The sequence below is a fragment of the Dermacentor albipictus genome, chromosome 10, assembly GCF_038994185.2.
Source record: "Dermacentor albipictus isolate Rhodes 1998 colony chromosome 10, USDA_Dalb.pri_finalv2, whole genome shotgun sequence".
Taxonomy (NCBI): Eukaryota; Metazoa; Arthropoda; class Arachnida; order Ixodida; family Ixodidae; genus Dermacentor; species Dermacentor albipictus.
In genome coordinates this window covers 51291687-51308326 of record NC_091830.1, presented here as the reverse complement: position 1 = coordinate 51308326, position 16640 = coordinate 51291687, and the positions used below count along the sequence as shown (strand labels likewise).

Below are 16640 nucleotides of genomic sequence, written 5' to 3'. Positions count from 1 at the left end.
TCTTGCGGCGGCAGGCCACAATAAACCCTTTTGTTGCGCGTATATTTTAGTCCGCATTGCAGACACCGTGACGAGCGAAACTTAGCCGCAGCCTAAAGCTGTAGCTCGGGAGTGCTGTAGTTCTCCGGTACCGAGCTTTCCAAGGTGCGAATTCGTCCGCACGAAATGCGCCTTGCTCCAAGCAGTACGTTTTACAACAACGTAACTGAATTGTTCTTTTATATGTTTGCGCGACAGTGTAGTGGCTTTTGTCGGGGGCTGTGACAGAATCGCACGGCATCGTAGTTTCAGCGCTGCTGTGGAGTTTTGCACCGGAAGTGAACCGGCGTGTGTCAATACATCGGCGACGTTTCTAGATCTTCAATAGAACGAAGTCGGCGGGATGGTAAAAAAAAAAAAATTCATATGATTCAGGTGAACGAAAATGAACTATCTAAAAGCCTGCCAATTCTCTCATTCTGCACTTTGCCATTCCGTGTCCCTACTTTTTCATGTCGTATGACGTGCATATATATACAGGACTGCTAGATGAAACGACACCATTGTAACTCCATGAAAAAAAGAAGTAAAGTAAGAAACTGAATGAAGTAGCGATTCAGACTAGTCTTCAGTTTACGTTTGATTAAACAAGTGGCAGAAATGTTGACATGCTCATTGTTTACCTAGCAGAGTGGTGGCTTCAGTATCAAATAAATTAAAAACAGACAATGCGCGTTGGTAGGTAGACTTTGTTTCCTTAGAGCAGCAATTGTCATGTATATGGCTCCTCATGTCATGTCCTGAATGGAACTTGCTTGTTTTCACGTTCAAGGGGGCATGGCTTGACAAGTCTGTAAACAAGAGTGTATAGCAGCACGTAGGTAAATATAGCATGGCTGTGGACAAAAGCTGCAGTCGAACACATTGGATGGTCTATTCCCTTTTCTCTGTACGCCACTTTATACAATAGAAGCTCATGAAAAATTGCTTTCAAGTACATTTTCGCTGCTGGTAGAACTTATTGCAACTGGACTGGTTATGCCAACATGGCAACATCACTTAATGATGAGGGCTTTTCCTTTTGGCTGTCCTGAAAATAGTAACAGCAGCTGAAATTTTAATCGCTTGAATAGCCTCTTCAGTCGTGGTGTACACATTTATGTGCATGATTTGTTTCTACTCGTTCTGTCCAATACCATCAAATAGGAGAAAAAAAAGACACGGACATTGAATTGTGGGATTATTGAACCCTCTGCTCAGCCAGCGTGCCTCCAGTTCACTTTGGACTGCAGAGTATTATGACACGTGACCACCATTTTTTATGGGATGTTCCTGCATTCCTGTCAGTAATGGAGAAAAGATAGTTCTTTTTTTCTTCCACATAATGCCTAGAGTAAATAATTAACTTGTGCACGTTGTTTCAGCTAGTGGTTAGAATCATTTTGTGAGAAAAAGCAGCATGGACTAACTGTACACCGAACCTATGTACTCTGTAATTGCGACATCTCATTATAAAATACACGAATGATCATTTTAACATCTTGACTTTCTTTCAAAGGATTGTACTGCACCTTGGAATAATATTGTGTAACCGTGACGCATTTATTGGCACTGCATCATAATCCTATATGCGTCAACCCTCCGAAATTTTCTGGAAAGCTTACGAATTCGGGCTTCCCTGATGGAATGATGAATGTTGTCTAACGTTTTACGAAAAATAAGTTGTATCTGTCTAAAAATCTAGCTCATTGGTCTCTGAACCTTCCATTGAAAGCCTTCCAATAACAAAAGAACATCAGCGGGGCCCTCGCTTCTAGCAAGAATATTAAGACACATTCCCAACAAAAGCGGCGAAAGGAAAGTCTCCAATCTAACGACATTGTGTTGCTTGTAAGTCTCTGCTTAGCTAATTTTGCAGCTGTTTGGGTACTGCACGTCAAGCTAAATCATCATTGATAATGAAAGTACCCGCTTATCTAAGAAAACGTGCGTGCTCAGGGCAAGATTACCGCATTGTGACTGCCCCCCTCCTCCTCTCAATGTTGCGTCCACATGATTTTTAAGAATTTTAGACTTCACAGTTTGGCATGTAGGTGGTTTGTGCACCGAAGGCAAAGCACTCTTGTAAGGGCTTGCAACAAGCATAAGAACACAAGGACACAGACATGGACATAACGAACGAAACTGAAGAGGCGAGGTGCTAACTGAACAAGTATTGTGCTTCGCTCAGTCTGCCCTGTTTCTTCATGCCCCTGTGCTTGCATCCTTAAAATAGTATAATAATGATAGAACATCACCAACTAGCACGGTTTCTAACATAGGCGAAAATTTTGTCATTCGGGCGCACTTTTTATGCATCTAACAAGTGTTTCATTTCAGCCACTGTAACAGCAAAAGCAAACTTAGCTCGATTAGTAAAATGTGCTTCCACAATATTAAAATGCTGGAGGAGGGTAGGTAGTGTCATTCTTGTACCAATGTATCATCTTTGCTACACTGAGTTTGATACCTGAAAATTCGGACTTAACTTTTTTGTTACCAGGCCATAGTAGATCAGTCAATTTTATTTGATATTTTTTTCTACACATTGTTAAACGTTGCCATAAGAAGTCTTCTATGAGCAGTGTCTTGCACCATATGAAATGAAGACTGCACTTCAACTTTTGGTCATATCTGGCAATCTTTGGCCACATTGGGGAGTCGTTAAAAAACAAATTTTCAATAGGGAGAATCGTTGAAACTGACCTTGAGTGCTCCTGGGGGTCAGCTCAAATGTTCAAACAATGCGAAATGTGCGCTTTGTTTTATTCAGCGGCATAACCTTTAGATTAAAGCAGCAACGAAGACATAGTAGCCTGTGTCGGGTTGTCCGATTTTCCACTCCAACATCTACGCTGCTCTAACAATGCTTCTAGCATCAGCACGTGCTCAGGAGTGCATGTTATTTTAATGATTATATTAAACTTATACTATATTTAAGTTTATTTAACTATATACTGTAAAAATACCATATTTAACCTGATTTTTTCCTGCAGTAGGTTGCTTTTATCCACTAGCATTTTGACAGGATGTGCAGAACTTGTTATAAAATATCTATCTTGCTGTGTGTAGAGTTTTCACTCACAGAACAGCACGTAGTCTATTTTAGACTGACATTCTGCAGAATCCTGACAAGTAGCCTGATCAAAAGATAGAAACAGCAGGACACAGGGCGAGTGAGTAAAGAACACAGGACAGAGCACTGTCCTGTGCTCTTTACTTGCTCATCCTGTGTTGTGCTGTTTGTTTTTTTTATTCTAAAGATGAACCAACCAGCCCCTTTGAACACACTGCTAGTAGCCTGATCTCTTACTTTTTGAATGCCACCTGTGTCCTTATTTGTTACTGTACAATACTTTTGAAAACTGCACACTACTGTACAACACACGAGAAGGCTCCACTGCCAGTTCAAGGCACATGGTTAGGCCAGCTCGCTTACAGAGAGAAGGTGATAAAACATTATAATCGAATATGAGGAGGCTTGTGGACATTCCCTGACCTGCCAACCAATTGCTTCAAGATGCTAAAGAACGCAGAAAGAAAGAAACCAAGTGCATGTTGCACAGAGCTGAAACAAATGCTTCCCGCACCATAGGCGCATACCTGTTATGAAATTTTGACAGCCAGAATTGTCATCCACCTGAACTTAGCACAAAGCTACAAAGGAAACCCATACATGTTTCTCAGAAAGAGTTCTCACAGTTGAGGAGAAACTCGGTCTGGTTCAGGGCTCGAACCTGGGACTGACGCCTTTCTGGGGCAGTCACTCTACCATTCGAGTTCACCTGGAGACTTGCAGATCGCAGCACGAGGGCCAATTAAATTGAGCAGTCCACAGCCTTCCCAGGTATCACGTGTATAACTGTGGCTCATATTACCGGCATATTATTATTTTTTTTTTGTCGTGGTCTAACTTCAGTCGGCTGAAAATCAGGAGCAAGAAGTATATTTTATTAAATTTTACATTTTTTTGTACTTTCAGCAAAATCACTGATTATCTTTATTCATGGTTCTTCAAGATTTCACATAAGAATTCTGGAAAACGTTTTGAACAATTGCTTCTCTACTTCCACTCAAAATACCAATGATTAGGCAACAAATTTATATATGATGGTATATGTAGCACCTACTATGTCTTGAACGAAGACAATAAAGTATAAGATCATAGAAACTAAGCAGATTTCTGATGGAAGAAGAGTCGAGTGCAGGAGGCTTAATGGCAAGGCCCATGGTAGCGTTTTTGTCATGCTGAAGGGAGTTTTCCATTGTGGATAGTTCAGCAAACCACTTACTAATTCATTGATAACTATAACTTTTTCCAATAATAACAGTTTGTTGTTTTTTCTTTTCTACAAATGTACTCTCCATAGATGGAAACAAAACTGAAACTTAAAAAATTTCTTCGTGTCGAATGGTAGTTGGGCTCTGTGGGATTAAATTGATGGCCCCCAACAGAAATAAGGTTAATTCAAAGTATGCACCAGTCTGTGGCCCTCCCTTCCTGTCTTTGTCTGTATCACAATGTATCTTTCCCTAAAGAGGAAGCTTCAGCCAGTTTCTCTATGCATTCCATATTCAAATACATGTCAAACACACAACAAAATCTCACATTGGACTGCCACTCGCCGTGGTTGCTTAGTGGCTTTGGCGTTAGGCTGCTAAGCACAAGGTCACAGGATGAAATTCCGGCCACAGCAGCCACATTTCAATGGGGGCGAAATGCACCAGTGTACCTAGATGTAGGTGCACGTCAGAGAAGCCCAGGCAATAAAAAAATAATCCGGAGTCCCCCACTACAGCGTGTTTCATAATAAGATTGTGATGTCGGCACATAAAACTCACGAATTTAACTGTAATTAAGTTAACATTAGACAATTGCTCAGTCGAGGTGAATGAAATTTGTCGCATTGGAAAGTGAAAGATGGAACTGTAGGAAGCAGAATTTCAGCTTATGAACTGAAATTTTTACAATAATCAATGAAAATTTATAAGTAGAAAAAAAATTGAAGCACAAAATTTACAAATTCGTACCTCTGCACCAAAAACAAACATTGCAGTTCTGTAAACTGCGTGGGTTAAACCTACAGTGGACAATTCGATGTGCAAGTTTACAACCTATCTGACATCCTTACAACGTTTACGAGAGTTTCGCAAAAGTCCAACTCACAAATTAGAAGAGTTTTGTTGAGTGGTGTGTAATACCTCAATTTTGTCCTGTTTGGGTGGCTCAGTAGGTGCATATGTGCATTTTCAATGCTGCGTTACAGAGCTGAAAGCTTGCTAAGCTTTCTTAAATATTTAATTTTTTTAGAATTCCTGTAAAAAAACAATCCGATGGCCTAAATAAAAGTCTGCTTCATGCAGGCTTTAGGTTTTCACTTTCTTTTTTCTTTTAAATGCAATAAGTCATCAAAATGGGTGCAGTAGATGGTGAGCGAAGTGATTAAACTTTTTTGAGCTCCCCAAGTAAGAATGCCTTTCTAGCCCTAGAGAGCATTCATACTAAAATAGAATGAAATAATAATTTGGAAAAATAATCATTAGTGGAGTGAATAATTTATAATTATTGGTTTGTGTACTATTTATATCTGAACACTTGCCCGGTTATATCAGAAACACTACTATGGGCTTCACGTTAAATTTCTCACACCTAAATTGGTATTTTGGCGGTAACGAACTCATTGTAGCAAACCTGACACATTGGGCTTTGTGAGGCTAATCACTTGGCACAGCTTGTCGCCAGAAGCATCTGTCACTTTGCTAATTGGGTTAATTATCGACGCCTGCGACATGAAGGTGCACAAGGAATGGCTGAGCCTCCTGGTGAAGGACAAGGCTGTCCCGAGCTCGTTCCCGCACCAGGAGGGCCTGACGGATGCCGAATGCGAGATACTCATGCACGAGACGCCTTCAACGACAGCCAAGGACTTCACCTTTGTCACCGTAATAAGGATTGTCAAGATGGACAACAGGCAAGCATACACAAACATCTCATGGGATCTGAAAAAAAAAAAGATGTTTAATTGAGCACCTGCTGTGGTAGCTCAGTAGCTATGACGGGGTGCTGCTGAGGTCGTGGGTTTTATCCTGGCCATGGCGGACACATTTTGATGGAGGCGAAATGCAACAAAAAGACACTTGTGCACTTAGATTTTGGTGCACATAAAAAACCCCCGGTGGTCAAGGTTAATGTGGAGTCCTCCACTACGGCAATAAAATATGCTCATGTGCTTTAGATGTAGCTGATTGTTAACCCTTTGACCGCCATGTTCATTTCCCAACTGCTGCACAGCCGATGCTAGGTTTTCTTCACTTGTCTGCTCAGTGGAAATTTCATCCTACATAGGAGCTGTTTTCTTTGTCACCATTTTTCTCCCATTTCCATATTTAAAATTCATTCGTATGTAAATATCCGAATAGACATGACATGCTGGTCATGTCCATAACTGCCCTTATGCGCAGTCCTGGCCATCTTTTTTTTTATTCTCTTGTTGGCCCAGCGCATATTTCATGCTACATGGAAACTGGTTCTTAGTCATTGATTTCTCCCAGTTCATAATTCATCAGGTAATCATAAGTCTCTTCGCCTCGTCAACGTGTGGACGAACCTACCACCAAAGAGCCATACAAGCACCATGATATTTGCTCCACCGCAGCTAGAAATTCAACTCGCACAAGTTTTTTGTACATTTAGATGACGTGCACAATAGCACGCAACACTCATTTTTTGCACACATTCCCTAGGGAGAGGCAGGGAGAGTGCCGAAAGCACAAAAAAATTATGTTTAGGAGAGTTAACTATATTATTTATTTATTTACGGATATCCCTAAAAGGCTTTCACATGAGGGTATGACATACATGAGAGGCGGTGGAGGGGTGGGCACAACTGATATAACCTTACTAAGATATGCTATTTTGGACTATTTCATACCTACATTAACTGTATAGCCACTTTGTCTAGAGTACCACATGTAAGACTAACACCACACACCTATTAACACTGTAGAAGAAAGTAATAAGAGTTGTTGGTGGTTTATTTATTTTATTTTATGAAAACAATAATCCGGCTAAAACCTATAGAGAAGCATGTCACAACATACAGTATAGAGAAGTGGACAATATCCCATATGAGGACCAATGGCGAGAAGCAGAGTTGAGTTTACAGTTTATTCTCCCTAACACCTATTAATATGTACAAGAAAAAAAAAACATTCTTGCATCACACCAAAAGCACTTTGCGCTTCACTTTCTTCAGAAGGTAGCATAATTGATGCTGTGTAATGCGACCTTGTATATATCATCAATATTTCCTTAGTGCTAGCAGTGTAATTTCATAGCATAGGTATTTCTTGTTGTGACAATTAGCTAACATTTACCATTGATATATTTAAGCACCTCTTTGCCTGCTTAAACTGTCTTCATATAGTTTGCGTTCCCTGTGAATAACATACCAGTCATGATCTCATTTATGCGATAGGTGCAGAGCTGATTCTTTTTTTTTTTTAAGACAGCTGGTATACTCGTTCCATTTGCCTTGCCTCTTGTTGGGCGTTGGGAGACTTTCAAGCCACGTTGGTGGTTTTTAGTTCTGGTCCTATTCCATGTATTATCATGTCAATAAATATCATTTATTGATTGATTATACAATTATGTTGTGAGGGGCAGTCAAAGGGTGAAAGAACTTTATGTAGTCAAAATAACTCCTCAAATATGTATCGTAATGTATAATGTTCCCATTCCTGCTGTAGCCCTATATTGGGCTGCAGTATATGTAAATAAATAAGTAAATAAATAAATCCCTCATAGCTCGTATGTTGCTTTTGGAAGTTAGAATTTCGTTATATGATTTGAGTTGAATATAGCAATTAGAATGTTCAGGATTTATATGCTTATGTTCTCTTGGAGGATTCTGAAAGTAATAAATGGCTACCAAAGCAAAAGCTCTTTGCCACCGTTAACATTGGTAACCTTCCTTCTTGCTTTGCATGTATAATTACTTGTTTTTATGTTGCATTGTCATGACTTGTTGCTATGATTATTGCATTGTTGCCATGGTAACCTTATGCCGGACTCAAAGCTTGACAGGCTTTTGTCGTTAATGGTTGCACTGAAGTTCTGTTTGGTGGCAATTCCCTAAATTTTTTAAAAACTGATTTCAAACAATTTTTGTACGTGGTGCATTCAGTCTGGTCTTCTAATTCACTTTAGTATATAGTCTCATTGTATACAAAACAGACATGTGTGTTCACTTCTGCTAAAATTGTTTTTAGGTCCCATTAACTTGGAGTTCTCCAGTATTGTTCCACTCAGTTTTACTAAGGTAGTGCTACTGCCTACAGCATCATACAGTGACCTTATGTTTGTAGTAATGGTGATATTAAGTTAAAAGAAACACACTTAAACTGACATTCTTTGCTGCTAATGCTATTGCTTTGCGTTTGTTAACACTGTTCAGGAAATACTTACACAACCTCCTACAGTTAACAGAAACAACTGTGGAGGTCACGGAAAGGTAGATTGTTTTGCTACTGGCGGGATAGGTGTGCAGACATGTAGAGAGCAGAGATTACACTTAATAGCTTCAGTTGTGAGAAATTAGACATTTGAAGAACAGAATAGAGGACAAGTAGTGCCCACCTTTGCATCATGGGAATTGTCACAGGTTGCTTGATTTTCCTTTTTGTTGATGCATTTTCAAACAAAAAGATTAGTACGAAGACTTCTGGTACAGTGCCTATGGGAGCTGTAAGTGTGGCGGTTCAGCTACTACGGGAATGACAGGTACCTAAAAATAATTCCAAAGTCACATTTGGGTTAGTTTAAGCTAGGGAACAGTAAACATCACAAACACATTATCTGCTGCTGTGCTTATATTAAAGTATGACTAAATACACCACCGAGCGTTCAATTGGACTTCTTTTTTTTCTTCCACGTTTTGGTAAATGTGAAATCCTCGAACATAGAGGCTATGCTGATTCAGTATTTGCTCCAAGAAACAAAGTGCTGCCAAACTATTTGGCGCAGTAGCGAACGTGCCAAAGCTCTGCCCCTGTAGCCTTTGCTTCGTTACTACGTAAAGTTTTGCCTGTGAGTATAGTAGCTGGATTTGCCTAAACTTCACACTTATGGTTTCAAACGACTCTATGACTATGCAGATCGATCATTTTCAACAAATTGTTGCATTATAAATTAAACGATTCGTAATGATTGTGAATGTGCGCTGACTTTTGTATCATTCGTGCATCTATAAGAACATGTTTGCATAGAAATTTAGAAAGCTAAAGCATATTAGATAAAGCCTCAAGAGCACCTGAAGCCACAAACATGAATATTAGGCCATTTCATTACCCATCATTCTCATGGTAGCCAAACGATCGCCGTGCAAGGTGTATCTCTAGTTACATTAGTAAAGGTCACCATGGTTATGACAAGCTGAATTATGTTTCGGTGCTGCTGTAGAAGCTCCATATCAGATGCATTCTCATGAGACACAACACATTGTACATCAGAATGCGCTGCCTGTACCAACAATTTTCCAGGTATGTGTCCCTTCGCCTGAAAGAGCCCTGGAGCCGGTCTCATGACATGGGTTACCTGGAGCTCATCCGCTATGTCTCAGAGACCAACTATCGCAACATCTGGAAGGAGGCCAACAGTTCCAGCTCCAAGACAGCTGACAAGCAGGATGAGAACTTCGTCAAGCTGAAGCCGTTCAAGGTATTTGTCCACTGTTTTCACATTGGCTTCAACACCAAGCGTTAAATTTGTACATTGCCGATTAAAAGTGCAGTCACCATCGGACTTAACCTGAACACCAACTAGAAGCTAAACTTTTACAAGCAGGAGCTGTAATAAGTAGACATCCAATGTTTTGAAAAGAAGATGCAGTAAGATGGCATCATTTTGGGCATCCTAACCAGAAATATCCAGCACCTTCCGCAGGAGAAATGGAAAGGTGCGTGACATATTTGGGTTAAGTCTGGCAACAATTTTACTCTAGTGATACACATTAAAGGGGCCCTGAAACACTTTCTATCGAAATTGACAAACGCATTTGAAGTTAAACAAGTCTATTTCAGAAATACAGTTAAGCCTCAATGTAACAAACTTCAATATAACGAAATTTTCAATATAATGAAAAACTAATGAACGTTTTGTCCATAGAACGCCATGTATGTTGAACCTCATTATAATGAATTCTGTTTACACACAATTTTGATATAAAGAAATTTCACTGCTGCTGCACAGGAATACCGAGAAAATGAATGGAAGCACTTCCATGGACACAGATAGTCAAATGGCTGAATTACATACGGCTGCTTGTGAACGCACCTCCCAATTTGTATGACCGAGAGGGACCGCTGATGTGGAGCAGCATCATGTATCTAAAGTCCAAGTGCAGTAAGATCCTAACACACCCCGCGGGCTGTATGCTTTGGGTGTGAGTAAAAGCATACGATGGTCAACTAGAAAGATGTTGGCTTGATGAGCACTGTCTTCTCACACGAGCAAGGGGAAAGAGGGGGAGGAGAGTGAGCTTACAGTAATGCAATCAAGCATGCTTGTAAAGAGGTAGAGGACGAAGTGGGGGCAGGTTGGTGCACATCTCCTTTTTTAGCACTGCCGTGGCTGTGCATAGCTTTCAGCATGGCTAAGCGCATGCGCAGCCCACGTGCCCTGGTTCAGAGGTAATCTGCCGCATGTGCAAAGACTGGTCCAGCTGACATGGCGTGTCATTGCACCCTGTCTTCCCATGTGTTTAGTGCTGCTAGTTGCGTGATCTCGACTTTAGCAGGCACATTGAAGTGACACCACAAATTTCTGTTTATTGTTGACTAATGTCGAATGTAAGAGGCATGCAGAGTTATTTGCTATGTGTAACATTTCCTTCTAATCTCCTTTTGTCTCATGTTTACTTGGCACCTACTTGAACCAGGGTTATTAGTACTGAATTTTTTTATGAGCTAGTTGGGTTTGGGTTATAGTGAACACCTTGCAGCACGTAAAGCAGTGACCTAGACAAAAAGGTGACAAAAATAGTCACTGATGTGTTTTTCCGTGTGCCTGTGTGTTTTCTTATATAGTTTGTCTTGTGCTGCCAGATGTTCACCATAATCATTAGTACCCTAGCCACATGACATATTGTTTAGCTCTTCTGCCCCATAATTGATCTTGAGAACAGCTGAAGTTTTACATCCATCCTCATAGTGTGTGTGAGATAGTACAACCTTTAAGAAAAAGGTAAGACTGAATCATATTTGTCAGTGTTCCAGTTCTACAATTATTGTGCTCTAAGGCTATGACATGTTTCTACATTTTGTTTTGTTCCCTGCAATAAATCAGGATTATAACAGTGCTGTCCGGGAGATCATCAGCCGTCTTTATGCCTGCCCCATCATATGTGTCGGTGCAGAGGGACACGATGAAAATCCTGAAGGTAAGCAATCTTGTTAGAGTATTACTGTCACCGACCGATTTTTCGGACATGCCCGATAATTTGGACGCCTTCGCGGCACCGCCATGCACCCCATAGAGCCAAGGTACAAGAACGTCTGAAATTTCATGCGCAAAAACCCTTCGGCGTTCGATTTTCCGGACTTCTTACCGTGACTGCCGGGCCGAAATCGCGTTGATTGAAGCTACTACTGCCGCTATTTCAATTATCTCGCAGCCTCGAACCGGCGTTCTCGCATGCCGATCCGCTGGCAGCCGTGGCCAACACCACGGCAACGCTATGCCTAGCTGCTTTGGCGTTCGCTGTCAAGCTTCCTGCTGTTCGCTGCCGTCTTTTTCATTGAGAGAATTCGCGCCGTCAGCAATGGCACTGAATCCGCCTTTGTAATCCTCGCCGATGGCTTCGACGTGCAGAAAGCACGGTGCGCTACATATGTCGGTTTTCTAAAGCCAGCTTCGCCGCAATACAATTATCTTACGCAGTGAAGCTTACGCAAAGTTTTGCAGTGGAGTGAGTGAGTGAGTAAAGACTTTATTTGAAAACAAGGTATTGACGGATGACCTTGTTGTTAGGCAGCCACGAGCCCCTGGGCCCGGGCGGCTTCTTCAGCTCTCTCGATGACCTTGGCCTGCAGGTCAGGGTCGGAGCTGAGCAACACGGCCTCCCACTGCTCAGTATTACTTATTTCGTGATTTGTATGATTTTCGGCTGGGCACGACCACATAATATGGAATAGATCCGCTTTTTGCTGACAATGCTTACATGTATTAGGGTATTGGTCCGGGTAGTAATAGTGAAAGGCTACGGGGTTGGGGTAGGTGTTCGTCTGAAGTCGTCTCCAAGCTACTTCTTGTCGCTTGTTAAGCGATTTGTGTGCTGACGGGTACACTGTCCTGGCTAACCTGTAGTGCTGAGTTATTTCCTGGTAACTGACCATGCGATCCCTCCCTGATCCTAGCGTGAGCCGTCCGGGTGCTCGGTTGGCGAGTCCTCGAGCGGTGGTGTGGGCGGCATCGTTGCCGGGTAGGGAGGAGTGTGCTGGTGCCCAAATGATGTGGATTGGTCGTGGGTGTTGGTTTGTGTCTATTATGTGTTTTATGGGAGCCGAGACCCGACCTTTCGCAAAATTGCGTACTGCTGCTCTGGAATCGCTAATAATGTAATGACAATGTGTGGAGGCTATTGCCAGAGCGATAGCCGCCTCTTCCGCTGTTTCGGAGCTTCTGGTGCGAATTGAACCACCAGCGCGTATTTGACCTGAGGAGTCCACCACTGCAAGGGACATACAGTTGCGTTCTATGTATTCTGCTGCGTCGACATAGACTACGTCTTTGAAGGCGTGGAATTTCTGATGTAGGGCTTTGGACCGCTCGGCCCTCCTTTCCTTGTGGAATTCGGGGTGCATGTTTTTAGGGAGTGGATTAATTTTGAGATGGCGCCTCTGATCGTGAGAAATGTCTACTTTAATGCTTTGCATCGACTCGTAGTTGATGCCGAGATTCTGGAGGATGTTTCGCCCGGCGGCACTCTGAGCTAGCCTTTCGTATTGAGATATAAGGTGCGCTTCTACTAGTTCATTGAGGGTGTTGTGCACACCTAGGGCTAGCAATTTAGCATTGGCCGTTCTTATAGGTAGCCCAAGAGCCTGTTTATAGGCTCTCCGGATAATCCCCTCTATTTTCTCTCTCTCAGCCGCTTTGAGGCAGAGGTACGGGGTGATGTAGGTGATGCGGCTGAGAACGAAGGCTTGTACCAACCTTATGAGGTTGGCTTCTTTCATGCCAGAGTGTCGGTTGGCAATTCTTGAAATGAGTCGCATCGTTTGCTGAACGCATGCTTCCAGTTTGTGAATTGTGTTGCCGTTGCGCCCGTGAGCTTGCATGAAGAGGCCTAGTACACGGATGGTGGTCACCACCGGGATCGCGCCTCCTCCGGCTCGCACAGTGATTTCCGGGGATGGCGCAGTGTCGGATTTGCGGTTTGTAGGGGCTCTGAGTAGGAAGAGTTCTGATTTTTGCGGGGAGCAGGCGAGGCCTTTGTCGGTAACGTACTTTTCGACCGTGTCTACAGCTTGTTGCAGCGTGGTTTCTACATCTCCATCGCTACCTTTAACCACCCACAGGGTAATGTCGTCTGCATTCAGACTGTGGTGTAGACCTGGAATCTGATTAAGTTGTTCCGGTAATCTGATCATCGCTAAATTAAAGAGGAACGGGGATAAAACTGATCCCTGCGGGGTGCCACGACTTCCAAGAGGGATCTTGTCCGATTGTAGTTCTCCTATTCTTAGTTCCGCTGTGCGGTGGTTGAGGAAGTCTTTGATGTAGTTGTATGTCTTCTGGCCCACACCTAGGTGCTGCAGATTCTCTAGTATAGCCTGATGCGCTACGTTGTCAAAGGCCTTTATAAGATCAAGGCCCAGGACAGCCCGGGTACCATTCTTGGGTATGTGGTCCAGAACTTGATGTTTAAGCTGAAGCATGATGTCTTGCGTGGAAAGTTTTGGACGAAAGCCAATTATGGAGTTCGGGAATAAGTTGTTGTCCTCCGCAAAATTGTGGAGGCGGTTAAGTATAACGTGCTCCATGAGTTTTCCTACGCATGAGGTCAGAGAGATGGGGCGCAAGTTCTCGAGCTGTAGTCGCTTACCATGTTTAGGTATGAATATTATTTGTGCATGCTTCCACTGCGAGGGGATAGAACCTGTTTCCCAACAGCGGTTGAAGTACTCTGTTAGGGCAGTGATAGATACGTCGTCTAGATTTCGGAGGGTCTTATTTGTTATTCCATCGGGGCCTGGTGCAGATTTAGTTCGGAGTTTCAGCAAGACGGCTCGTACTTCAGCCTCTAGGATGGGTGCGTCTAGGTTAAGATTCTCCGGACCAGTGTATGGCTTCTGGGGGATTTGTGCATTTGTGCCTATGTACCGGGTTTTGAGCTCTGTGAGGAGCTCGTCGTTCGTGCCCTGGTATTGGTGAGTGATCTTATTGAGGCATTTCCTCTGCTCGGATTTACTCCTATCCGGGTCCATAAGGTATCGGAGGAGATTCCACGTTTTGGCTAGACCGAGTTGTCCCTGCATGCTGTCGCATACCTTTTCCCATTGGTTTTTGGTTAATTGGTTAGCGTATTCCTCGATTTCTATGTTAATTTGCGCGATGCGCAAGCGGAGTGTACGATTTAGTTTATTCTTTTTCCAGCGGGTTTGCATGCTATTTTTGGCTTCCCACAAGTGTAGGAGGCGGCTATCCACCTCGACCAGACCATCGTCTTCAGGGATTTCCCTCGTGGCGCGTTTCACGCAATCTCTGAGATCCCCGATCCAGGCCTCGAGATCGTTTATATGCTCGGTGGCGGTTGTCTCCCGAATCTGGCGGAAGCGGTCCCATTCCGTGAGCGAAACTCGTTTGCCTTTCTTGCGGGGTGGACCCGCCTGAATGTGGATTTCTATGATATAATGATCGCTACCGAGGCTTTCCCCGGTATTAGTCCAATCATAGTTGCATATGTTTTTGATGAAAGTTAGGTCGGGAGTGGTGTCAACGCTGACACTATTCCCGATACGGGTGGGTGTCTGGGGGTCTGTGATCAGAGTCAGTCCCTGTTGTTGGGCTTCTAGCCAAAGATTACGACCTTTGACTACCTCTGTGCGGTATCCCCATGCAGTGTGGGGAGCGTTAAAGTCACCTAATAATAATATGGCCTTTTGTTGGGAGATTCTGAGAACCTTCCTGAATAGAGTTCCGAACTTGTGACGTCGGCACTTTGGGCTACTATAGACATTAAGAATGAATATGCTTTCATCCTCCTTACGTTTAGGAATGAGTTCAATAAAGACGTGGTCTATGTCGACTTCTTCAATATCATGTTTAATGACTGTTAGATTTCTGTGAACTAGAATAGCGGTGGTGGAATCCGACCCAGAAGCATTATAGGATTTGTACCCTGCCAATTTTGCGTGGCCTCCCGTCTCCTGAAGGGCAATGATATCAGGGGCCGCCTTACCCCGAAGGAACTGCTGAAGGTTTCCCCGTTTGCGGCGAAACCCACGGCAGTTCCACTGCCAGATCTTGTAGTTAGGAGTGTGAGCCATTTTGAGGTGGAGGGGGTTCAGCGATCGGTTTAGAGATTTCGGATAGGGGTGGACGGTCATAGGGTTTGGATGCCACGCCCTTAAGGGAGCCGGAGGCCGTGGATGTAAATCTCGACTCCCAGCGAAGTACTTTGGCTTCGGTCGCGGCTACCCGAGACTCTAGGTTGGTGCTTCTGGTTTCCAGAGCGTCTAGACGTGCGCTTATTTGTTGCAAGTGGGCACCATTCTCCTGATGTTGCTGAAGCATCTGGTTGGCAAGTTCAGTAATCATATGTTCTAGTTTCTCGAAACTTGGTGATATGTCTGAAGAGTTGTCTGTATGATCTTCTGCCTTACGTTTATGTGGTGGTGCTGTGGTGTTGAGTGAGGGATTAGTTGGTGGGGTAGGGCGCGGCGTCTGACTGCGCTCCTGTTGTTTTTGTTGTAATCGGGTGATTTCTGCACGCTGCTTAGTGATTTCGGTTCTCTGTTGTTCTATTAACTGCCTCATTTGTTGGAGTTCTGCCTCGAGAGCCTGCATCTTAGGATACTGAGCATTGGGAGAAGAGACCGTGTTAGCCCAGCTCACCTGTGGACCGCTGTTAGTCGGGGTCGTTCGTCTCCCGGAACTCGACCGGTTCCGCGACGTCCCGTCGGAGTCGGTGGCACTTGGAGTTGAGCTTAGTCTCGGGTAAGACCGAGATCGGCTCCTGCTGCTCGATCCTCCGGGAAAAAAGCTTGCACTGGTGTCTTGGCTGTTCTGCGTCGATCGGCGTTCTCGCGATCTACTTTGCCTGCGCTCGTTAGGGATGTTCTGTTCTTCCACCGATAGTTTCTGCCACTGTCGTTGTCGGATGATGTAGGGGATTTGGAAACGTTTCCTGCATTGCTTTGAGCCTGAGAGATGGTTGCCGTTGCAGATAGCGCACACTAGTTCGCAGTCATGGTCCGTTGGCGGGTTTTGCTTGCCGCACCGGATACATTTTTCGTTCGGGGTGGGGCACACATCGTCCCGGTGGCCGACTTTTCGGCAGATTCCGCACACTTCGATCTTCTTCTTGTACAGAAGGCACCGGTACGTAGTATTTCGGTAG

At 43.6% G+C, this 16640-nt stretch overlaps 1 protein-coding gene across 4 annotated transcripts in view; it reads left to right on the top strand.

Annotated features, from left to right (window-relative positions):
- The window catches only part of Wdr81 (WD repeat domain 81), a 98892-nt gene that overhangs the window by 453 nt on the left and 81799 nt on the right, over nucleotides 1-16640 (top strand). For all 4 annotated transcript variants that reach the window (XM_070527433.1, XM_070527434.1, XM_070527435.1 and 1 more), the window contains exons 2-4: nucleotides 5815-5990; nucleotides 9559-9736; nucleotides 11363-11456. In XM_070527433.1, coding sequence (XP_070383534.1) covers nucleotides 5815-5990; nucleotides 9559-9736; nucleotides 11363-11456 — 448 coding nt within the window. The remainder of the gene's footprint in view (nucleotides 1-5814; nucleotides 5991-9558; nucleotides 9737-11362; nucleotides 11457-16640) is intronic.